General features: G+C 41.3%; 1 protein-coding gene across 12 annotated transcripts in view; it reads left to right on the top strand.

The window, feature by feature from the left end:
• Window positions 1–26,257, top strand: part of LOC134337298 (receptor-type tyrosine-protein phosphatase S-like) — a 513,177-nt gene that overhangs the window by 340,342 nt on the left and 146,578 nt on the right. For all 12 annotated transcript variants that reach the window (XM_063032185.1, XM_063032183.1, XM_063032184.1 and 9 more), the window contains exons 7-10: window positions 3,387–3,659; window positions 4,583–5,164; window positions 11,222–11,355; window positions 13,253–13,397. In XM_063032185.1, the coding sequence (XP_062888255.1) occupies window positions 3,387–3,659; window positions 4,583–5,164; window positions 11,222–11,355; window positions 13,253–13,397 (1,134 nt within the window). The remainder of the gene's footprint in view (window positions 1–3,386; window positions 3,660–4,582; window positions 5,165–11,221; window positions 11,356–13,252; window positions 13,398–26,257) is intronic.

Below are 26,257 nucleotides of genomic sequence, written 5' to 3'. Positions count from 1 at the left end.
TCATCACCTGATTATTATTATGTACCCAACTGACACAAGGAGCCATAAGAACCATTTTACAGAGAAAATTTATTCCAGTTTTTTTTCCGTCCTTCATCCAGGATATTAGTTACTTCACTCTATTACAGAGCATAATGTTAGACTGGCCGGGAATGGGAAAAGCCTCTCCTAAGGTGCATTGAGTTTGGACAGCAATCAAAGTTCAACCCCAATGGGAGTCAAGTTCTCTGTCACTTACGACAATAGCTTATCCAATTAAAATGACTAATTGATCATCTTCAAGCAATGTGACTAATTTAGCAGTCTGGTGGCCATTAGTAATCAGCACAAAGGACAAAAAAGCCAATATTGTCATCCATCTGTGGAGGCAAATTTGAACAAGTCAATGCAAGGGATTTATTTTGAAAAAGTACAACATTATCAATTACACATTGGCAGGTCAGCTTTTGGCTTGATATTCCTCCAGTAACCAGGTGACCAGCTCAAGCCTCTTAACTAGTGGCTCTGAGCATCCATTTTGTACGGGGCACCATCACTGCCAAACAAAAATTCTGGCTTTCAAAAATGAAAAGGAGACTAAAGGGGCTCCTCTACCTCCTTCTCCACACTGCACAATTTTTTTACTGTGGTCAAATTTAACACTGGAGAGAAGAAGGAATAAAACCACTCATGATTTTGAGAGACTGTTGTAGATGGAACATGGACAAACAAAATCTGCCATATTGGTGGCACTTTATGGGTGAATATTTAGGAGCTGGTGTGAAGTGGCATGCCATTTTGATTTAAGTGTGCAAAAAAAGAGAAAAACCTGAGAGCAATTTACGCGAAAGCGTGGGACCTCTCCATGTTTATGATTCTGTGCGTTTCTTAAAGTGGGCCTGTACTTGTGGATCGGGGATGTGAGTGTGGCACAGGCTTAATATTGGTGCGTGTAGTACCTGTGCCTGAAGAGTTCCCCCTGTTCCCCCTCTCTCTTTCTATCTCTCTCTCTCTTTATATCTCTCCCTCTTTCTTCTCTCTCTCTCTCTCTCTCTCTCTCTCTCTGGCTGTCACTACTGGCAAGTTCTTTTGTAACCCATTGCCTTGCCTGTGTCTGCACGAGAGCCTCCAGTTCCCCCCCCCTCCCCACCCAGCCCTTCCTTTCCCCCTTATGTTGTCCATGCCGCAACTCTGTCTCGTCCCATGTGCATCCATGTCGACTGTGTAAGGTCTTGAGGCTGCATCCACTTCCAAGCAAAGGAGATGCACTACCTGTTGGTGTAGTCAACATTTCTTTTATACTTCTTATATTTTAATTTTTTTATTACTATTATTTGTTTTTTTTATTTATTTTCCTGCCAGGACTGCTGCGATGTGACAATGTGAGCCACCACATTCTGTCACATCTGCTGGAAGTAACGCAGCATTGAAGTGGGTCCCCCCTCCCAATCCGTCTGGGCATGCTAGCGACCCTCCAGTTATATATTCCTATGTGCATATATATATTTATATATCTCTCTACCTTCTGCATGGTGTCTGTGAACTGATAGATGCATCTATTTGATGGATCCTTGTAATATCTTGAAAAGGCTTCGTACAGTCAATATATCTGCACCACAAAAATTTCATTAGTGTTTCTCATCTTTATTGTTCCCAGGCAATTGGACACATCTAATATAAGCAGTGGTCACATTTCATTGACTGTTTTCTCCTGAGGTTGGTCACCCAGTTAAACCCATTCAATGCATTCGGATTGGCTACGACTGCCATTTGGCCTTGACTATCAGTTATCCACAGCTGTACTAGGTTTGCACACAGCTGAAGGAGATCTGAGTCTTTTGTGGGTGGATAGGATGTGGGGTATCACAATGGATAGTTTTCACCAAAGGGAGAAAGAAAGCTCCATTGGAAGTGCAAGTAAGACTCATTAAAAGTGTTTTTTTTCTTATACCGAACTTTGAATCCTTTTTCCACTGAGTTGAGGATTAATGAAATCAGGCACCCCAAATCATTGCCTCAAGTCTTTCCAATCCTGCCATTCATTGTTGAACACAAATTTTGAAAAAAAACATCTTGCCACAAAATGATATTTGATCAATCAATAAGGCCATGGTTTTGAACATACTGCTTTTTTCTGCAAGAGCGCACTATCAACTTGCTTGAAATCTCCTTAAGGATGTTTGTAGAAAACCTCATCCAATAGAGATAAAACAAATACTTGGACCATTGGTATCATAGTATATTGTTTTTGTAGCTTCATTACTCTAAACTGGAAGGAAAAATTCTATTCCTTGACAGCAATAAAGCAGATTAGTTGTTGGCAATGATGACATTGTTCTTAAGAGGAAGGACAGTGGTGACCAATGATTAGAGCAATAATGCCATCCATAGAATTTTTTTGCTTATAATAACCAATAAGGTAAAGATTACTATGGGTAGATCACCAAAAAAAAATATTAAGATCAGCAGTGTCAACTTTTTTGTGGGAATAATGTTCCAGTCTTTTTTGTCTGGCTGATCAAACGACGTTATCCAAAACTGCCAACAGAGGGGCAACTGGAATTCCTCATGGAGCCTCAGTTGCTTCTGTTGGCAAGGTTTTAGATATATAGGAAATGATGGAAATGAGAAAAGTGTATCTTGCTGAGGTAAGAGATCAACATTGACTGAATTGAATGGGAGAGTAAAGACAAAGAGCTGAATGGCCTACATCTTGTATTTCTCATGTTCTTCTATGATGTCCATGTGAAACCACAATAGAGACGAAAGTCCATCAAAACTGATATGAACTTATTGATAGTTAATATAGCAAAAATTTACACTGGAGGTTTTGAGGGATAGTTGTCACAAGGATCACTGATATGCTTTGAAAGAAAAAGTACCTTTCTTCTTCAATTTGTCCCTTTGTGAAAAATGAAAAATTATACATTTTTTTTAGAAATTGTCTTTTCTCAATAATGAATTATTTCCATTTTGTAGCATATTATTAAAATGAATGAGGCAAAAATTCATTGCTAAGTCCACTTGATCAAATCTTTCAGCAAATGATCTGAAGGTTATTTTAGATTCCCATCTCCTGTACCTGTCCTTTTGCAGAACAGCATGATCAGCCCCAAAGCACATTGTCCCATGGCAAACAAATGACTGAGAGCTCTGCCTGTGCCTGCTTTTCTTGAATTCTCAATCATACAGCCCATTCTCCGTCTTTAAGAAAACACATTTAAGATGAGAAACTAACTAATAAATTTTTGTGTCTTTCAATGTGCTGTGATGGGTCTCAGACTGGTCACTGAACACTTGTGCTACGAATGTGCTTTCTGTGGACTCATTTTGTTACTGTGCTGTGTCTCAGGTGCTGCCAACTCTCATTTTCTTGCTTGTTGTTACCTTTCTGTGTTCTGCCCCAGTTCGGCGTGTTCCACCTAGGTTCTCCATCAGTCCTCCGTTGAGCCAAGAGATCGTGCCTGGTGGGAGCGTGAACATCACGTGTGTTGCTGTGGGTTCCCCCATGCCTTATGTGAAATGGATGCTGGGAACTGAAGATTTGACCCCAGAAGATGACATGCCTGTTGGCCGCAATGTTCTAGAACTTAACAGTATCCAAGAGTCTGCTAATTACACCTGTATGGCAATGTCTAGTCTTGGAATAATCAAGACAATGTCACAAATTATTGTTAAAGGTAATTGTAAGAAGGCATTTGTGTAGCTTGCCTCCCATGACCATTGCAAGACACTCCAAAGCAGTTAAAAGTGACTGAATTATTTTGGAAGTACAGCCACCGGGAAGCAAGAAGCCATTTGGGACACAGGCATTTCAAATCAAATCACTCAGCCAGTCAGGCAGCATCTGCAGTGAGGTAAATGAGATAATGTTTCATATTGAAAATCCTTTCATCAGAACCATGAAAGAAAGAGAAAAAGTTAGTTTTAAGTTGCAGGTAAGGTTGCGGGAAGGGTCATGGGGAAGGGCCGAGAGATGGTTAGGACATAGGGAATATCACTGATAGAGTGTGGTCAGAGTTGACATGGGGTGAGTTGTTAACAGATAGCTAAAGGAATCAAGGAAGTCTGAGGTGTTGTAAACTGCATTTCTGGACGTACTACTGAAGAGGGAAAGAAAGTGAGCCAATATTACAGATGGATATCTTGGAGGAAAAATTTCCAGTTCTAATAGACAGAAAGAGAGAGTTATTGGTAATTGGAGAAGTCAAATTTAATATCTATATTGAGCTGTATAATCTATTTTTGTGATGCTGGTATAGGAATAGATATTGATCTATTCCAGGATAATTCCCAAATGCTTCAAAACAGTGCCATGAGAGGGCAAGTGACGTTCCTTAAAATTTGGCCTGAAGACAACACTTCTGCCAGTTTTGCACACAAACATTACCACAATAGAAATAAATCTGGGTTCTGCACTTAAAGCTCAGGAATAGGACTTAAGTAATAAGCTTCTGATTCAAATCCAGGGGTGTTCCTGCAGGGTAATTCATAGATTCAAAGATTACACTGATTCTCCGTGGGGAAGGGTTGGACTGTGAAATAATGCATCAAACTTCTCAAGAGTATTTTAACCAGTATGTCTAACTATTGATGCTTACAGCACTACCAAAGCCCCCTGGAACTCCGATTGTAGTGGAGACAACTGCCACCAGTGTGACGCTAACATGGGATTCCGGCAATCCAGACCACATCAATTACTATATTATTGAATACAGGCCCAAGAATTCCGATGTCCTCTACCAAACCATTGACGGCATCCAGACCCTACGCTATAGCATCGGCGGACTGAGCCCTTACTCTGATTATGAGTTTAAAATCTCTGCTGTCAATTCCATTGGTCAGGGCCCACCCAGTGAGATAGTGGAGACCAGGACTGGTGAGCAGGTTCCCTCCAGCTCCCCACGGAACGTCCAAGCACGGATGCTGAGCGCGACTACCATGCTGATTCAATGGGAGGAGCCCGAAGAGCCAAACGGACAAATCCGGGGATACCGGGTCTACTACACCATGGAGCCCCTCCAGCCTGTGAGTAACTGGCAGAAGCAGAACCTCGATGACAGCCTTCTGACAACCGTGGCCAGCTTGATACCACAGACAACATACAGCGTCAAGGTCTTGGCTTTCACCTCTGTCGGGGATGGTCCACTCTCACCCGAGATTCAGGTCAAAACTCAGCAAGGAGGTGAGTTGATCGGCAAGCAGTTGCACAATACCCTTGAAGGTCATTGGGTGCTTTTCAATATCAAACTGATGGCCCATGGGTCTTAATACCGTATCGAGATCTCCACACAATATGCCGTGTTCTTGTCATTCGTGTAAATTTCCCAGAATGTGTTTTCTATTTCTAGCAGTGGTCATTAACCATTTAATAGCATCCCCAAGGTGGACAGCTCTGTTGTTTCCATTAGAGACGGTGAAACAACTGGTCATCTTTGGAAAAGTGAGAGGATATTGGTATTTGGTGTTGGCTTATTATTGTCACATGTACCAAGATACACTGAAAAGCTTGTCATACAGATCGAATCATTACACAGAAAAGCTTGTCATACAGATCGAATCATTACATAGTGCACTGAGGAAGAATAAGGTAAAGCAATAATAATGAAGAAAAAAGTGTGACAGCTGCAGGGAAAGTGCAGTGCAGGTAAACAATAAAGTGGAAGATCAGAACAAGGTAGACCGTGAGGTCAGAAGTCCATCTTATCATACAAGGGGTGGCCAAGAGTTTGGTAACAGTGGGGTAGAAGCTGTACTTGAGCCTGGTGATAAGTGCTTTCAGTCTCTTGTATCTTCTGCCTAATGGGTGAAAGGAGAAGAGAGAATGTGCTGGGTAGGTGGGCTCTTTGATTAAGCCGTCTGCTTTACTGAGGCAACAAGAAGTATGTTTACATAGCACATCAGGTGATAATAGTAAAGCATATTGGAGTTACAGTCATACAGCATGAAAAATGACCCTTCTGCCCATCATCTATGCACTCCCTTTCATCCATTTTCACTAATCCCATTTGCCTCTATTTGAACCATATCCTTCTATGCCTTGCCTATTTGTCACTCTCTAAATGCCTCTTAAATGTAGTAATTGTATCTGATAACACATTCAAGACATCAACTACACTCTTACCCTTGAAAAATACTTCCAAATTCATTCCTCTCACCTTTAACATTTACTTTCTTGTTTATGATGTCCCCAACTATGGGAAAATAAAAGATTTGGACGATCTATACTACTTAGAAGACCATAAGATATACAGCAGAATTAGGACATTCAGCCCATCTCGTGTTGCCTGCCATTCTCTCTTGGCTAATATTATCTTTCTCAAACCCATTCTCCTGCCTTCTCCCCGTAACCTTTGATGCCCTTACTAATCAAGAACCTATCAATCTCTGCTTTAAATATACCCAATGACTTGGCCTTCACAGACATTCACATAATCCACACATTCACCACCTTTCTCATCTCTGTTCTAAAGGGACATCCTTCTATACTGAGGTTGTGCTGTCTGGTCCTGGACTCCCCCACTATAGGAAATATCCTCTCATTCTTCTAAACTCCATCAAGTACAGGCCCAGAGCCAAAATACACTCCTCATGCATTAACTCCTTTATTTTTGGGATTATTCTGGTGAACCTCCTCTGGACCCTCTCCAATGCTAGTACATTCTTTCTTAAATAAGGAGTCCAAAGCTACTCACAATACTCCAAGGGCAGTCTGACCAATGCCTAATAAAGCCTCAGCATTACATCCTTGCTTTCATATTCTAGTCCTCTGGAAATGAATGTTAACATTGCATTTGCCTTCTTTACAACCACTCAGCCTACAAGTTAATCATTAAGGAATCTTGCATGAAGAATCCCAAGTCCCTTTACACCTCTGCTTTATGAACTTGCTCCCCATTTAGAAAGTAGTCTATGCCTTTATTCCTTCTACCAAACTGCATGAGCATACACTTCCATCATTCAAAGCATTGACATATAATTTGAAAAGAAGCAGTCCCAACCCTGACCCTTGCAGAACATCACTAGTCACTAGCAGCCAATCAGAAAAGGCCACCTATGTCTCTCATGTTCTTATACATTCAATGGCTACTTTACTAGGTAAACCTGTACACCTAGTAAATCTGATCAGCCAATCAGGTAGCAGCGAATCAATGCATAAAAGCATGCAGACATGGTCAGAAGGCTCATTTGTTGTTCAGACCAAACATCAGAATGGGGTAGAAATTCACTCTAAGTGAATTTAACCCTGGAATGATTGATGGTGCCAGACAGGGCCGTCAGAGTATCTCAGAAACTGCTGATTTCCTGAGATTTTCACGCACAGTAATCTCTAGAGTTTACAGGGAATGGTGCAAAAAAAAACAAAAAAAAATCCAAAAGTTCTAGGGGTGAAAATGCCTTGTTAATGAGAGAGGTTAGAGGAGACAGGCTAAACTGGTTCAAGCTGACAGGAAGGTGACAGTAGCTCAAATTACCATGTGTTACAACAGTGGTGCACAGAGGAGCATCTCTGAACATGCAATGAAATGGACAGACTACAGCAGCAGAAGTCCATAAACATGCACTCAGTGGCCACTTTATTAGGTACAGAAGGTGACTGATAAAGTCAATGAGTGTATACTTACAGTATATCAGGCCACTTCTCAGCCTCTTTCATTCCAGGGAAATTAAGCATAGCTTACCCATGAGTGCATGGTTTCCTCCGGGTGCTCCAGTTTCCTCCCAAATTCCAAAGACATTAGGTTAACTGGTCACTGTAAATTGTCCTGTGATTAGGCTAGGGTTAAATAGGTGGGTTGCTGGGCAGTGTGGCTCACTGAGCTGGAAGGGCCTTTTCTGAGCTGCTTTTTTTTCTAAATGAATAAGTCCAAATTCTCTCCATAACTAAAGTTCTCCAATCCAGGCAACATCTGGTGAACCTCCTCTGCACTCTGTCTAGCACAGTTACATCCTCCTGAGAGTGAATTATTGTTAGTAATGTGGAAAGGGAGGAAGATTGTTCATCGATTTGGTCCAGTGATGTCTACTTTCTGCTGGTGCTCAGTGGTGGAGAAGTTCCTGCACAAAACCCCAGGGAAGTACTTTTTTATGTAGAGAAGCAAGGGACTGGAGATGCTGGGATCTGGAGCATTAAACAAACTGCTGAAGGAACTGCAGCATCTGTGTGGGAGATGGGCAGTCGATGTTTTGGGTTGATCCAGGGGTGACATCCGGTATAAAGAGGTGGGTTTAAGGGTTGGAACAAAAGCTGGCCTGTGTTGGCTGGATCCAGGTGAGGAAGCATAATAGGGAAATGGAGGAGGGGAAAGTGGAAATAGTGACAGAGGCTGAGAGGTGATAGGTGGAGGGAACAAGGGCCTGAAGATGATGGAATATGGAAGGAAAGGGAAGTGGAACATGGAACCAAGTAAGGGAGGTGGGCTGGACAGATGGAAAGAACAGGGAGAAAGAACCCAGAGTGTGGCTGATGGGCCAATAGAATGGACGGAGGAGGGGATAGAAACGGGGTGATGGGGTTCTGGGCGGATGGGATGAGTATAGGAAGAACTGGGTAGATAAAGAAGGGCGAGAGAAGGAACAGAGAGGGAGTAGGTGAAGTGAAAGTTTTTTAAAGCTTCAAGTCAGGGGTTATGGAGAGCACTCATTCATAGACGTAAAGCATGAAACTGGAATATTATCGCTATTCAACTTTCCCTGAGCTACTTGTGCTCATGCAGAGGCTGTCACTCCACATTGAAGTTGTTGAGAGGTTGCCCAGTGGCTTATTGAGCTTAATCAGTGATTAGCTGTACCGGGGGGATCATGAAGGTGCCAGACTTCCAACTTGATCTGTGGTAAGGGAGCCAGAACCAGATGGAGTATGGATTGTCACTCTATCACTGACCTCAGTTTTCCTCGGAAAGGAAGCTGGCTAAGCTTATCGGCAGCCAATCATTTTCAAGAAGCTGAGGTTGGAAAAGAAATATCAAACTGGAAGTGTTGCTAATATAAATCGAAATATAATTTTTTCAGATGTGTAATTGCACCAAGTAGAAGGGTTGCCCTGGGATTTTGAATTCATCAGGTTCTATAAGGCACACTATTTTGCAGGTAATAATTTCGCCCATGTCAGCACCATTTATTTCCTGCCTCACATTTATATTATAAAATGAGGCCAGTCAGCCCATTCAGTCAATACTAGCTGTCAGTGTAATTCCACCAATCCTATTCCCTCACTTAGTTCCCTGTGCTCTATTCTCTCTCTCACATGCCCACAAACTCTTTCTACCCACTACACCATGGGTAATTTACAGCAGACAATTAATCGCCTAACTTACATGTCTTTGGGGTATGAGAGGAAACTGGAGCATTCGTGGGGACAAAAGCAAATTCAATACAGGGAGCACAGGATTGGACGTAAGTCACTGGAGCTGTGTCAAAACAGCTCTACTTCCTGCACCTCTGAGCCACCCAGTGATGAGCCTTCAGCTACTGCACAAACAAACCTCATAGTACTCAGTGTCCCTTCGTATATCTCTCTCCACAGTTGCTGCCTGACCTGCTGAATCTTTCATTTGATTTCTATTTTAATTTTACATTTCCACCTTCTGCATTTTTTCTGCTTTTCAATAACTTTAAGCTAGTTAAAATGTTACCTAAAGACACCCACCTGATCTTCAGCAAGATCATGGGTCAACATATGTAGTTACCTTTGTGGTGATCTAAAGGGTGTGGAAACACTTTATCACAATCTGATATGGTTACAAGATCATCTCAGTGACCTTGCCTGTTCTTTGACACAACACAAGCTATCAATGTTAAAGAAATAACAAGCTCACACACTGTATGGTAACTGCAGCATTAGATTTTATTACACTATGTGTACAACAGAATGTTGAAGGATTCCCTTCCCCTTCAACTGTTTAGCATTAAATTAGACTTGCATCATTAAGTTTGGTGTGGGATGTCATGTCATCTCGTTCTGACCTACGCTATTGAGTACGTCAGACACTCATCCGGGTTGCTGCCTGTTATCTGCCAGCCATTTCTTGAGAAGCAATCAATACTGCCACAAACTGCTGTTACAAATCACTGCCTCTTCACAAAGGCAGCAATAGCAAGAGTAATTATAAAGCAGTGCATTGGAGAGAGAGAAAAAAATCTTGTTGGAAATGTCATCTGTATCATTTCAAAGGGAAAACTCTGCTAAGACAGTATGTTTTCCCGATTGTGGTTTCAGTGGAAGGTGCTGTTTTAGGTTGGCAATTAGATCTCCAAGCTTGTGGTTCTATAAGAATACTTTTCCTCCCTACTGCAATGCTATTTGGATTGTTCCATTGAGAAGATGTAAGATGATTCAAGACACGACAGTAATAGGGGTACAGTAGTGGATCTGGTAATTGTGCACTGGGAAATTAAGAGGTGTTACTATTCTCCCTCAGTCACTACAATTTTCTCTCAGTGGTACTCATGCTCCTTGGTGAGAACACCATGGTGCTTTCCATGATGGAATCGCTGCAGATTCACTCTCTGCTCTTTCTCAATAATGAGCTGAAGTGTTGTAAACTTGTTACCGTGCATTCAGGAAATAAATGAATGAGCACTATGTAAGTGCATAAGCCAGGATTTAAACTGGGATGAAATGGAAGGCTGAGCTGGAGAGTGGGCACCTCATTGTTCATACACCTCAACATCTACTTGCAAATCTTTCCTAATTTATCCTGTTAAGCAAGGTTTAATGCAGAACGTATTTACAGATGTCATACAAATAAAACCTTATACTGTATTTCGGTATTGTGACAATAATAATAATTAACCAAGAAACCAATGTTTTTTCAAATACATGCACGTAAATGATAAATGGCAGCATTTCCATAACCTTCACTAGGTCTGGACAGGATGGATTTTGATTTGTGTAGCTTATGTTTCTGCAACTCTGCCATGGCACTGAGTGACTATTGTGCCCAGTGTCCTCACCTATGGTAGGTACTTTCTGTATAAATTATAAAAAAACTCACTCCCGAGGTCTATTTGAACGTGATGGAGAAGGGATGAGGCAAAAAAAAAGTTAGCTTCCTCTAAGTTAAGAGAAACAATTGATGAGAAATCGTTCTCCAGTCAATTGTGACTCAGTGATGCAAAATCGGAGGTCCCGTTCAAAATATCAAAGTGCATATTTTTCTTCTATGCAACAGACGTACCAACAGATCACAGAAAAGCTACACTTTAGTGTTGGCCTGAATATCTTGACCTTTTCTTTCAGTTCCTGGACAACCAATCAACTTCAGAGCCACTCCTAAATCTGAGACAAGTATTGAGTTACAGTGGACTGCACCCAGACAGGATGACATCATTGATTATGACTTGTTCTACCGTGATGAAGAACTGGGAAAGGAGGTGAGAACATTTTCCATCTTTAGCATTCACTGAGTCTAAAACAGGGTCAGTTAGATCACAGTAATTGTCAACACACTTTCTCTCCACTTCCTGCCCCTCAGGCAGCACAACACTATCTTTTTACAGAGAATTCTCACACAGAAGGAGGTTAGTTTTCACTAGTTTTATGCCATGAGAGTTCTTCCCATCTTCCTTCATTTCACCTTAAGAACAAGTAAATACTCTACCTAGAAGAAAATGGTACGATAAAATGGGTGCAGACAAGTAGAGAACAAAATTGATACGTGTATACTTATGTGGAAGGAAGAAATATTAAATCTTTAATTATCAACCAGTGAGCCTTATGTCTGTGCTGGGGAAGCTGTTGGAAAAGGTTCTTAGAGATAGGATCTATGGGCATTTAGAGAATCATGGTCTGATCAGGGACAGTCAGCATGGCTTTGTGAAGGGCAGATCATGTCTTACAAGCCTGATAGAGTTCTTTGAGGAGGTGACCAGGCATATAGATGAGGGGAGTGCAGTGGATGTGATCTATATGGATTTTAGTAAGGCATTTAACAGGGTTCCACACGGTAGGCTTATTCAGAAAGTCAGAAGGCATGGGATCCAGGGAAGTTTGGCCAGGTGGATTGAGAATTGGCTTGCCTGCAGAAAGCAGAGGGTCGTGGTGGAGGGAGTACATTCGGATTGGAGGGTTGTGACTAGTGGTGTCCCACAAAGATCAGTTCTGGGACCTCTACTTTTCGTGATTTTTATTAACAACCTGGATGTGGGGGTAGAAGGGTGGTTTGGCAAGTTTGTAGATGACACAAAGGCTGGTGGTGTTGTGGATAGTATAGAGGATTGTCAAAGTTTGCAGAGAGACATTGATGGGATGCAGAAGTGGGCTGAGAGGTGGTAGATGGAGTTCAACCCGGAGAAGTGTGAGGTGGTACACTTTGGAAGGAAAAACTCCAAGGCAGAGTACAAAGTAAATGGCAGGATACTTGGTAGTGTGGAGGAGCAGAGGGATCTGGGGTACATGTCCACAGATCCCTGAAAGTTGCCTCACAGGTAGATTGGGTAGTTAAGAAAGCTTATGGGGTGTTAGCCTTCATAAGTCGAGGGATAGAGTTTAAGAGTCACGAGGTAATGATGCAGCTCTATAAAACTCTGATTAGGCCACACTTGGAGTACTGTGTCCAGTTCTGGTCGCCTTACTATAGGAAGGATGTGGAAGCATTGGAAAGGGTACAGAGGAGATTTACCAGGCTGCTGCCTGGTTTAGAGGGTATACATTATGATCAGAGATTAAGGGAACTAGGGCTTTACTCTTTGGAGAGAAGGAAGCTGAGAGGAGACATGATAGAGGTGTACAAGATATTAAGAGGAATAGGTAGAGTGGACAGCCAGTGCCTCTTCCCCAGGGCACCACTGCTCAGTACAGGAGGACATGGCTTTAAAGCAAGGGGTGGGAAGTTCAAGGGGGATATTAGAGGAAGGTTTTTTACTCAGAGAGTGGTTGGTGCGTGGAATGCACTGCCTGAGTCAGTGGTGGAGGCAGATACACCAGTGAAATTTAAGAGACTACTAGACAGGTATACGGAGGAATTTAAGGTGGGGGGGGGTATATAGGCAGGGTTTAAGGGTCGGCACAACATGGTGGGCCGAAGGGCCTGTAATGTGCTGTACTATTCTATGTTCTATGTTCTATGTTAATGACACTTATAAAGCTAAAGCAAGCCAAAATGCGACTGGTATTTTCTCAAAAAGGTGCATACCTGTAATAGCAGAACACTATGCTCTAAGTTACTGCACATAGTATGCAATACCACAGGTGCTCTACTAACATCTGGATCTCAAATGTTGCCTAAATTTTCTTGGCTTAACATAAATGTTTATAAATATGTTTACACAGGAAGTGATAACGTTTCAGCCAAGCACATCATACACCGTGACTGGGCTCCGTCCCAACACTCTGTACTACTTCTGGTTGGCTGCGCGCTCCACGCATGGCCTTGGCGTTTTCACCTCCGAGATCTCTGCACAGACCCTCCAGGCCAGTAGGTTTCATTCCATGTTCATCTTTCAAACACTGCAAGAGTAAAGGGTGTTGAGATTTTGGAAAAACAAGCCAAAAATTCCTGTGGAAAGATCTACTTATGAGGGATTACTTTAGAGTGTCCACCCTAATTGAAACCAAAAAAAAATCTGTGTGGAACATTGAGTATAGCACAGATAGGTGGGATCAATGTATTCCCTTTCCGAGGGCTTAAAATAGAAAATCCTTCATTCAGAGTGTACCCAATTTACAATGGGCAGTGATCTACACCACACAATTCCTCACATCCTGGCACTGTTCTAATTACCTCACTCAAGTGGTCTGCAAGGTTAATAATTGAAAGTGTTACAATCCAACAATACCTAGCATATAATAAGGGAGGGGTGGGGGGCCATATCTGTAAAGTGAACGTGATGGAAGTTGGTTGTTGACATGCCTTGTTGTCATCCAGTCAGAGAAATGTCTAACCTCCCTCCTCCCTTGCCTCCTGCCAAAATACTTGCTTCCAGGTATCATTCTATTGCAAAGGCAAAATAAGCACCCAGGGTGGGAACACCTTCTGAAGCAATGTTCTCCATTTCAGAGTATGTAGTTCCAACACTTCACATAACTTTATAGAAACTCATCTTTAATTTGCAACTAACATTCTGCACCAAGCACTATAATTGTTTGCTAAGAGTATGAGTTTGGCGTAGAATCATCCATTGGAGAACTTGATTATAAAGCATTTTCCAAATTCCTGACCTTTGCAACCCATAAGGGTGAGGGCAGCTGCAGAGGGAACACCATCTTATCTTCCAATTCACACAGCATCATGACTGGAGTTTAGATAACCATCCCTTCATTGGCCCTGGATTCAAATCATGCAACTCCCAGGCTATCAACATTGTTGGAGTATTTTCACCACTGCAGCAGTAAAACGAGGTATCTCAATACCAACTTCTTAAGAGAATGAGGAATTAGTGATAAATGTTCATTGTCACAATGACATGCACATCCAAAAAATAATCTTTAAAAAAAAATGTGAGATATTGAAATTGAACCAATGCAGTGCCAGGGAATGAGATTTGAATTGGATCTCTGATTTTAACCAGAGAATACAGAACATTGAAAGCATGTGGTTCTGTTTAAGAGGATCTGGATGTACGGAGACCACTGTGTAAGTTGTAGGTCAAGGGTGCAGTGGGTCCATCAATTTTGATGATGCACAACTAGCTACTCACTAAGTTGTGAATATGAAGACCCAGAAAATTCCTTAAAAGTTCGCTTGGGGGGGGGAGGTGGACAGCAGTTCAGTATTGAATCATGTGGGATGGGGTGTTGACTGGGAGGAAGCAAGATGTGAGATGGGTTTGAACAAAGTTGGTGAAACTTGAAAGTTATCTATCTGTGATTGTGATGAGAAAGGGATGGAAAAGCCTTGGCTGGTTAGTTCCTGTAGGAGGAATCCTTTAACGAGAAGTAAGAGACATTGCTGTTTGAGAGAGATGGGAAGGGGGGATAAATAGCGATATCAATGGATTGAAAAAGTTCATTCTTTCATACATTGAGGAAGAATCCAGTTGGGTTTGGTTGGGCTACAATAATGAGCAGGGAGTGAGATATGTGATGTGGTTTATTATTTCCTATGGTATATCTTCACTAATGAATGAGATGCTTGGGGCACCAATGGGTGAATTATGTTAACAATACAACTTGCAATGTGTTACTAACCATTTTCTGGTAAGGTTCCTATTTGCTGGCATCTGCTAGTTGGTGGACCACCAATGCAAGCTTTGCAATGGACTGGACTGGACTGGATAAAAATAGAAAAGTCACATTAATTGAGATTGAACTAATATTCATTTTTAGTTTAATGGATTCCTACAGTATATAAATGTGATATTGTCTAGCATCAATTAATTATGGATTTTTTTAATGTATGTTAATTCTGATCCACTTACACATTCTCTTGCAGCACATCAACTTCCAGTTTGCATAATAACTTAGTTCTCTCTTCCTCTTATGTTGGCAATCATCTTGTCTGTCACAGACCCGAGACCAGTCCTAACATAAATGCATTTAACATTTAAGCTTTTCTTATTTTTTTCTTCAAATTATTCTGGTGTAAATCCAGCTGACGTTCAGATATCAACTTTACTCATGCTAATAGGAATGATGCAGTCAAAGCTGATGTTTTACTGTCCAGAACCCCAGCAGGCCATTCAAGAATTTCAATCTTAATTTTTTTCAATTTATTGATGAGCCAGAAATTTGATTCATGCCATCATACCCCAAGAATACATTGTGCATATTGCTTATATGATTGAGGATAAATTTATACTAACCTACTTTGTTTACAAACAATTTCAAAATGAGCCAACACTCCATCGTACACCTACCTTCTCTCATTAATAAACTGAGAAGAACAACGTGAAATGCAGGCCTCATTCTGTAAAGTTTTTGATATTTCTGTAAGCTTTTGGAATTGAACAGAAACTGCTCAGTGTGATAGGCACTCCATCTTTTCTGAAAGTTTCACATGCAGCATTCATTGCTCCAGGACTGAAAGCTGTCCTAACATACCACTCCATCAATGTCAATTTCAAACTGATTGCAATGGTTCAGATCCTTTGCCTGAATATTATAATTATTATGCCTTTTTTTTTGTAAGTGCAATAAAGGACCATTTCAAATCATACACCTTCTATCTATCTGCCTCCTTGTTCGAGTATGGTATTACAAATGATACATGTTAATATGCAGAATGAGAAGTTCTTGCTAATCCAGTAACAGCATACAGAATAGGCCTGTTTGCTCATATGATAAACTTTTTTGCTGTGAATATTGCTTTTAATGTCAAAGAGAAAACAGATCCTTCAGCCCAGAGTCTGTGCTGACCATTAAACACTTAATTACAAGATTCCTACCCTGACCCATTTTATTCTCCCCACACTCCCATAACCTCCCCTAGATTCTACCATTCCTCTAGATTCATGGGCAATGTACAGTGTCCATTTACTCCACCAATCTGCACAGTTTTGGTATCTGAAAGGAATCCGGAGCACCTGGAGGAAATCCAGGGAGAATACATAAACTCCACGCGCAACACTGGAGGTCGGGATGGAAGCCTGGTCACTGGCTGCGTTGCTGTGAGGCAGCAGTTCTACTGACTGTGTCACTGTGCTGCCCCAACCTGCCCCAAACAGGCACCAAAATGCAATTCCAAGTGATCATTGCCTTGGGCTTCTCAATCATAAAGATCTATTCTGATACTTGAAAAACAGACATATTGTGAATTGCTTAGTTCCTGCTGCCCAACTAATATGGGCATCAAGCACTGTTTTCTCCAATGCTGTGCCTCTGAATACCACTTTATTTGGTCTGGATGCTACTGGCACCATTTCTGGGTCAAATTGCTTCCTCTAAAAATTCGACCAGTCATCAGCATCCACCCTTGCACCCCAGTTTCTGGCTGAGATGGTGACATTAGCCAGACAATAAAAACTGGTCACTCTATTCTGAGTAGCTGCTGGCATTGGCACACCTGGATCCACCATATTATTTAAAGTGGAGGTGGGGAGAGGCTTCTCGAGCAGGTTCCAGCTACTTTTTGGAACCTGACCTAAGTTGGTCCTCCGTGATCAGTTGGTGATCTTCTCCCAACATCCCCATTCATGATCTTGTGTCTCTGGCTCTGATCTCCTGGCACCTCCCAAACCAACCCCTCCAGCCAAACCACAGTTAGATTTCCAGCTACACACCATCCAGATCCCAGCTGGTGCGACATTCCAGTTCCCCAATATCCTTCTACAACTCTGATCAGCCTGCAACTCTGGGACCAGCTGTTACTAGACTCATTGCATCTCACTGTGATGTGCAGGCTATGTGGAGGAAAGGCAATCAGTAGCCAAGTTTATTGGCATGTGAACATGTATAGAGAGGCACAGGTATAAAGAAAATCCTGCCTGCAGCAGCATCACAGGCATTACATGTACAGACAACAAACACAGAATATAGATTGTACATAAATTATACAATACAGCGATAAAAGAGAAAAAAAATGCAAAGAACAAGACCTTAGTTCAAAAACAGACACAATCAGGGACAAGTTCATGGCAATGCAAGAGGAGATCCATTGTCCTCCCCACCACCATGGTCCAATTAATTTTCAAACAATGGTCCCACGACCCAAGAGATGAAACGTGCTGGATGCACAGTGAGTCAGCGTACTTGACTCAGCTTTACTGAAATCAATGGAATCAAATTTCATAATCTATAGGGAATTTATATTTCATCAGAGGGTAGGGTAGCAGAAGCTGGATACTAATTTTAAGAGACTGTGATGGCCTAATTGAGCTCAGTATATGATATATGGGGTTGGCCTATGAAAACTTCACTGCTTGGACTTGTCACCTCTAGCGCACTGACAATATTGTCTGTCAACATGCTGGTAAAAGTGTGAATGCTAACACATGCACTTGGAACTTCATTTGCATGGACACAGATTTGTAAGTATATCAGTGCACACACTGAGGCAATGTACACCCACACTCACTCATATATGTATGCCCTGAGAAGAGCACAATGTACTTGCAAATGAGCATGCTTATGTAGGTCACACTGAGTGTATGAAATGCTCATCAAGGAGCGAGTGAGAAAACAGACCCAGCAAAATAATAAACTTGTCTAAGGAATCCATTAAACTGAAAAGAATATCAACTGTAACCCTTTCAGTACTAAAGTGTCTCTCAGATATAGAGATAGCACTTTGACGCCTTCTTGGGTTTTGATCAGTTATATGTAAATTGACTTGGAGAAGTACTGAAAGGGAATTGCTGTTTGGAAAGAGATTTAGATAGTTTCAAAAGAAGACACAGAAAAGTTTTGGACTTTCTTACACTCTTATTCAGTAGTATCAGGTGAGTACAGACTGACACAGCCAGCCAGCCAGTGGTCGTTGCCTGTCAAAGCGATCTGCTTTGAAACAGAATTACAGGTGACCTCACTGTTATCACATTCTGTCCATCAGCAGTTTCCACCCAAGTACCCATGTTCTTTAAAGTTGTATTGAGACATTTGAAGAAGAGGGCTTTGTTTCCATATTAAAGTTGCCAAACAGATATTGCATTCCAAATTTGTTTACTCATCAAATAATCATTAGCAAAAAAAGTAGTTTGTGTAGTCTCGCCTTCGAATTCTCCAGAAACACAGCAACTCTTCAACCTTCTTCTTCATTGTATTTAGGCAGTACATTTGAAATTATCAGCCTTTGAGTTGACCAGTAACCCAAGTTTTCCACAAAAGATAATTCCATTTTTACATCCTTTAAACAAATGCAAATGGTGACCAAAACTTTGCATCTGATTGTCACCTGTAGATCTGTTTCATTTGGATCGGTAATTGGATATCAATGATCAACATTTCATGTCAACAAGTTACTGACACAAAACAAAGCAAAGCTGCTTCAAATAACCAACTTTGCTCATTAACCTGACTGTACCTGTAAGATGTATGAACAAACAGGCATCCTCTACTGTGGGCTAGTCTGTATTTTCTGGCAATTTTCTTAGTCAGAGATGGTTAATATCAATAACAATTTGACAAGGCCTATTTGAGCTTCTTCTGACAGTAATGAATGACTGAGTCAATCACAGGGATTGGCATTCTGATCCCACATGGCCTATTCTACCAAGATAAAATGACACTCCTGTCTAACCAGTCTCACTTGCCAAGTGTCTATTATGGATAAATTCCACCTAATCAGGCACTCTTTGCTTTGTTTAACAAGTGATTCCACAATCTATCTATCAGCTCCAATATATTGACAATCTCTGATAGCAATGATCAAAATCCACAATTCACTTTGTAACTTAATGCCAGATTTAACAACCACTGTAGATAAAAGAATGTAATGTCATCTCATCACTCCTCACTTCTCACCTTTTTAGCTACTGACACGTGCATTGATATGATTTGAAAGCACTTCCTAATTAATGTAGATCATGGTAAACCAATGTCGTTAAATGGATTGATTAACGTTTGTTTCTATTCATTTGCATGATGTAGACATTGTTGGGAATATCAGCATGCATTGTCCATCTCTATTGGACTTTGAACTTAATTTTTTTAAGTTCATGTTTGGTTATTACTAGAATTTAAATTCTCCAAAAGCTTTTGTGAGATTTAAATCTTAGTCTCTTAAGTCAGTTAGTCCAGACGTCCTGTTACCAATCTTGTAACCCAACCTTCTAGCTCCCAAATTGTTATTGTAATAGTCTGTATTACAAAAATGTGGTTATGTGGTTGAAAATATTCACAAACCCATATCTAAATACATATACATATTTTTAGAGATACAGTGTAGGGTAGGCCCTTCTACCTCTTTGATCTGCATCATCCCTGATTCAAGCCTACCATAATCACAGGACAATTTACAGTGACCAATGAGGCTACCAACTGTGACTTGGACCGTGGGAGAAAAGTGGAACTCCTACTCATTCTGCCTTTTGAATCACTTCCAGAATAGGGGAGCATTAGTAGACCAACAGTGGCAGTTCCCAAATATTTGTCCCAAATATTCACTGGGTAACCAACAATCTTGTACAGAGAATACTTCAGCACCAGTTGAAAGTCTTCAATAGCGATGACTTGGAACAAAGCAAAGCTAAATTTCAAAGCACCAAAACCTTTTAAAACTGATCTAATTGAGCAATTAATAGTTCCAAGATGGAATGCTTTGCTGGTCCCCTGCAAAGGGAGTAGATTTTGGAATATTACATGTGGGCTTTCTGGAAGCTGCTGATCCCTAGGTTCTAGAGGTGTTGGTCTTGCTTACTAACCTTTGGCCAGTGATATGCTGTGAGAGAAAGGGTAGGTTATAAAGGTCATTTTGCATGCAGAGGAAGTCTTTAGTGTAAGATCTTGAAGGAATGTCAGGTACGTACTATGAAATATACTTTGGTTTGGACTGGTTTTTAATTTCTCTTTGTGTTGAGTTGTTTTCTGTGCATGGATCCAGAATTCCTGGAATATTTTGAGTAGCTTCTTTCCCTTGATTGTTTTGTATTTGTTGTCCTGAAAGTAAGAATAACACCCAATTCTCCCACTCAAACTTTCCAAACATTTTTAATCCAAATGTTTACTCCTAACAATTCTATATTTTAAGATGCCCTTACACTGTTGTTTAATCAATGGAAATGAACTATTTGAGCTCCCTGGATGACACTGAGATATTCTTGTGTTTTCTAAAAATGATTTGATTTTCAACGCATTTGGTTTCTTCTCTTTAACCTCATTGATGGGACAGGTTATGGCTGACTGTGGGCTGCTTTGTAACTGCAGAGCAAGCAAACATTCTGTTTGACTTTGATAGTGTTTATAGTCCAGTTAGAGGAACACTTCCCTTTTGCTTTCAGTTTAGTCTGAGCAGCTCATTAACTTAGCCTTTGTTAGAACGTAAGGGACATAGCTTTCATATTAGAACACTGACATCTGGACCCTCTTGTCCCTTGACTTTCATTTGCCTTCACATAGTATTCTGGGCTGGTAACTTTTTAATTTCAGATGGGGTAAAGGAGATAGTAATATGCCACTAAATGTTGCCTGGAATGGTTGTTATAAGGGGAAATTGGATAGACTGGGCTTATTCCCACTTAGGAGGTTGAGGAGAGCCCTTACAGAATGTTATACAGTTTTGGGGAATAACGATTGATCAGAGCATTTATTTCCCACAACAGGAGAGCCTTGAACTGGAGGACACAGGATTAAGGTGAGAGAAAAGAAACTGAGAACATAGAGCATAGATTAGGACAGTACGTTACAGGCCCTTTGGTCCATGATGTTGTGTTGACCTTTTATCCTACTCTAAGGTCAATCTAACGCTTCCATCCCATGTAGCCCCCTATTTTCCTTTCATTCTTGTGCCTATCAAAGTGTCTCTTAAACGTCCCTAATTTATTGCCCTCTACCACCACTCCAGACAAGGCATGCTGCACACCCAAACTCCAGGTAAAAAAACTACTTCTGACATCCCCCCTACACTTTCCTCCAGTCTACTTAATATTATGCCCTCTCATATTAGCTGTTTCCACCCTGGGAGAAAGATGCTAGCTGTCTACTCAATGTATGCCTCTTATCTTTTTATACATCTCTGTCAAGTTACTTTTCAACCTCCTGTACTCCAGAGAAAAGCCCCAGTTTGCTCAATTTTCTTCATGCTCTCTAATCCAGACAGCATCCTGGTAAATCTCCTCTGCACCCTCTCTAAGCTTCCTATCCTTCCTGTAATTAGGCAACCAGAACTGAACACAATACTCCAAGTCTTGTCTAACCAGTGCTTTATAGAGCTGCAACACTAACTGGCCGCTCTTCAGAATCAGAATCAGTTTTATTATCACCGGCATGTGTGGTAAAATTTGTTAACTTAGGAGCAGCAGTATAATGCAATACATGATAATATGGAGGGAAATAAAGTAAATCAATTACAGTAATTGTATATATGTATATTAAATAGATTAAAATAGTGCAAAAACAGAAGTAATATATATTTTTAAAAAGTGAGGTAGAGTCCATGGGTTCAAAATCCATTTAGGAATCGGATGGCAGAGGGGAAGTTGTCCCTGAATCATTGAGTGTGTGCCTTCAGGCTACTGTACCTCCTTCGCGATGGTAACAGTGAGAAGAGGACATGTCCTGGGTGATGGGTGTCCTTAATAATGGACATCATCTTTCTGAGGCACTGCTCCTTGAAGGTGACTTGCATACAGTGGAGGCTAGTGTGCAAGATGGGGCTGAATATTTTTATAACTTTCTGTAGCTTACTTCAGTCCTGTGCAGTTCCCCCCACCCCCATACTAGCCTGTAAGAATGCTTTCCATTGTACATTTATAGAAGCGTTTTAGGTGACACACCAAATCTCTTCAAACTCCAAATGAAATATAGCTGCAGTCTTGCCTTCTTTATAACTGCATCGCTATGTTGAGACCAGGTTAGATACTCAGAGATCTTGACACCCAGGAGCATGAAATTGCTCACTCTCTCCATTTCTGATTCATCTTTAAGGATTGATTCGTGTTCCCTTGTCTTACCCTTCCTGATTCCGCAATCAGCTCTTTCATCTTACTGACACTGAGTGCAAGGCTGTTGCTGCAGCACCACTCAACTAGCTGGTATATCTCACTCATGTACACCTTCACCTCCATCTGAGATCCCAGTAACAACACATAGCCACACAGTGTTGGATATAGAGGGAGTAGAGCCGTGGTTAAGCACACATCTCTGAGGTGCACCAGTGTCAGCAAGGATGAGATATTATCACTAATCTGCACAGACTGTGGTCATCCAGTTGGGAAGTCGAGGATTCACTTGTAGAGGGAAGTACAGAGGCCCAAGTTCTGTAGCTTATTGATCAGGAATATGGGAATGATGGTACTAAACGCTGAGCTATAGTGAACGTACAGCATCCTGATGTAAATGTTTGTATTATCCAGGTGATTTAGTAAAGAGCTATTGAGGTTGCCTCTGCCGTAGACCTATTGTGGCGATAGGCGAATTGCAGTGGTTCCAGATCCTTGCTGAGGCAGGAGTTCATTCTGGCCATAACCAACCTCTCAAGGCATTTCATCCCCGTAGCTGTAAGTACTACTGGGCAATAGTCATTTAGACAGCTCACGCTACTCTTCTTAGGCACTGGTAGAAATGTTCCCATTTTGAAACAGGTGGGAACTTCCAACCATAGCAGTGAGAGGCTTTTGAACTCTGCGCCCCAACTAGCAAAGGGCAACACATCATACGTCTTCATAACCACCCTGATAACTTGCGTGACAAATCTGAGGGATCTACTGACATCGACCCCAAGATCCCTCTATCGCTCCACACTGCTAAGAATCCTACCATTACCTTTGTATTTTGCCTTCAATCTTCCAAAGTGAATCACTTCACACTTTTCCAGGTCGAACTCCATCTGCCACTTCTCAGCCAAGCTCTGCATCCTATCAGTCTCCTGTTGTAACCTACCACAGCCTTCTATACTATCCACAACACCACCAATCTTTATGTCATCTGCAAACTTACTAACCCACCCTTTCACTTCCTCATCCAATTCATTTATAAAGATCACAAAGAGTAGAGGACCCAGAGAAGATCCCTGCAGAATACCATTGGTAATCAACCTCCAGGCTGAATATCTACCATCTACTATCACCCTCTGCCTTCTGGGGGCAATCCAATTTTGAATACACACAGCCAATCTATCCTGGTTCCCATACCTTCTGATTTTATGAATGTGCTTATCAGGAGGAAATTATTGAACACTTTGCTCACATCTATATACTGCCCTACCTTCACTAATTTGTTTTGCAACTTCCTTGAAGAATTTAGTTAGGTTTGTGACCTGCCCCTCACGAAGCCATGCTGTGTATTCCTAATCAGACCATGCATCTCCAAATGCTCATAAATTCTGTCTCTAAAAATTCTTTCCAACAGTTTGCCCACATCTGATGTAAAGCTCACGGTCTATAATTCCCAGGGTTACCCCTATTACCTTTCTTGAACAAAGGAGTAACATTTCCACCATCCAATCTTCTGCTACTACTCTTGACGCAGGTGAGGATGCAAAGATCATCTCCAAAGGCATAGCACTGCCTTCCCTCTCTTGCCCTAGCAAGGGTATATTCTGTCAGTTCCCAATATTTTTCAAAAGTTCCAGTACATCCTCTTTCCTGAATACTGAAGCAAAGTATTCATTAAGGATCTCCCCTACCTCCTCTGACACCAGCCTCATGATTCCTCTTTTATCCCTAATCGGTCCTGTCCTTACTCTATTCAATTTAAGGAGATCTGAGGAGTATATTTTTCACATAGAAGATAGAGCTGCCAGAGATGGTGGTAGAGACAGATATGATTACAACATTTAGAAAGCACTTGGACAACTACTTAAACAGGGAAGGCATATAGTGACGTGGGTCTAATGCAGGCAAATGGGATTGGTGCAGGTAGATAGAATGGATGAGATGGGCTGAAGGGCGTGTTTCTGTGATCTGTGATTCTGTGACCCTACCTGTCTGAATTTGGTAACCATCAGAGCTTTATGTAGAGAGCCTTGGGAAACAGACAAGTGTCATTGCTCCTTTCAAATTTTCTTTACAAAGTGATTGCTTTAACCTCAGACAGCCACAACACTGAAGACAATGGGAGAATATGTCAAATTAATCAGTCATTGTTTGAAACTAACAAGCATGTGTATTAACATATATAATAAGAGAGGTGATTGGGACGGAAGATGAAATGGAAAGAAAGGTAGAGAATTAAAATGGTCTGGAAATTGCACAAGGACACCATAGTATTCCTGTAGGATTTGGTCGAGTTTGTGAAAGTTAACCATGGTGCCATTAGACAGCAGAAGGATAAAACAGTGTGAAGGGAGGTTAATTTGTTCATCTCCCCAAGGGGGGTAGTGTTAACTTTTTTTCATTTTGAGCCTCATCAAATACGAGTGAATTTCTCTGCAGCAAAGGCAGGTCTGGATGGAATGCTGGTCCCCTGGAGCAATAAGGCAGAAAGTCATCCATAGACAAACAGCCGTTTAAAGTTCTGATTTTTTATTATCTTGTTTGAGGACTTTGGCCCTTGCAGTTTACCTTCTGCTTAAATGTCACTGGGAGCAGAAACTCAAACTTCCAAATTATTTTTGTAGCCCTACCAACTCAAGAAACAAATGTCTTAGGTATCAGTCTCAACTGAGTGCACTGGTTTTTCAGACTCCTTTTCTATGAAGTCTCTGATCTCTGTACAGAATAAGCAGATGTTATCCTTGGTGCACAGTCAGAACCAGAATCAGATGCAGGTTTAATATCACTGGCATTTGTCACCTCACCAGACACAAATGGATGGGTAGGAACTCAACTGGAGAAAAGTTGGACAATGTTTTCATGGTATGCACATCCATCAACACATATTTCTGATCTCTTCTTTGATTAAGTGACTAGGTGCTTGAGTAGAAACTCTTCTGCTAGAATCTCCAGTGTGTTAACAATGCTCTGATTTTAAGTCTCTCTGTCTGCTGAAGAAAATCCCCTTTATAGCAGTTAATCATAAACCTGACAGTCCCATTGTAAAGAATGTACATGTATGTACTTTCACTTTCTTTGAACTTTTGGGGTATTTCATTGTAACATGGGGACAAAGTCCTAAGGTTAACAGTTAATTCCACAGCTGCCTGACATTTCATCTGGCTTCCTTTTCTCCACCCAACAGTTTGGTTTCCCAACAGTTTTCTGCATCCCTTGACAACTCATGTCTAGGAATCATAACAGACAGGCGTAGGTACTTTGTACAGTTGGTGTTCACTGACTGCTTCGGTCATTGAAAATATCAGTGGTACTGAACAAAGGTTCACTTTTTCATGAAGGGAAATGTGCAAGAATAGGTGTGAGCAGATTTTGGGATGCTGTAGAGCCTGCCAAGATTTTTTCCCCAACCCTATCCACTCCTATCTTGTGATGTAATCTCTCAGGCAGCAGCTCTCTAAATAGCCTTCCAGAAATCTAAATATACTATCTCCACTGGTTCCTTTTTATCCACAATCTTTGTTGTACCAGTTTGTCCAGTTTTGTTTCCCTTTCATAAAATCATGTTGACTTTGCTTGGTCCTTTTGATCTACTACTAAATGCACTGCTATTAGCTCAGTTGTAATGGATTTCAGGATTTTCCCCGTGTTAGTTTAACTGGTTCTGTTTGTGGTCTTGAGTCCTGTCTTGGCCAATGAGGAGTGTAAGGGCCAGGGGTAGAGGGATGGAGGTCAGAGGTGAGCAAGATATATAAGTGTGGTTGGAGAGGTGGTATTTGGTGTAGTGGTGCATGGAGTTAGTTGCCTAAGGATA

This window comes from Mobula hypostoma, chromosome 24 (assembly GCF_963921235.1).
Source record: "Mobula hypostoma chromosome 24, sMobHyp1.1, whole genome shotgun sequence".
NCBI classification, from domain to species: Eukaryota; Metazoa; Chordata; class Chondrichthyes; order Myliobatiformes; family Myliobatidae; genus Mobula; species Mobula hypostoma.
This window is presented reverse-complemented; position numbering and strand designations above follow the sequence as displayed.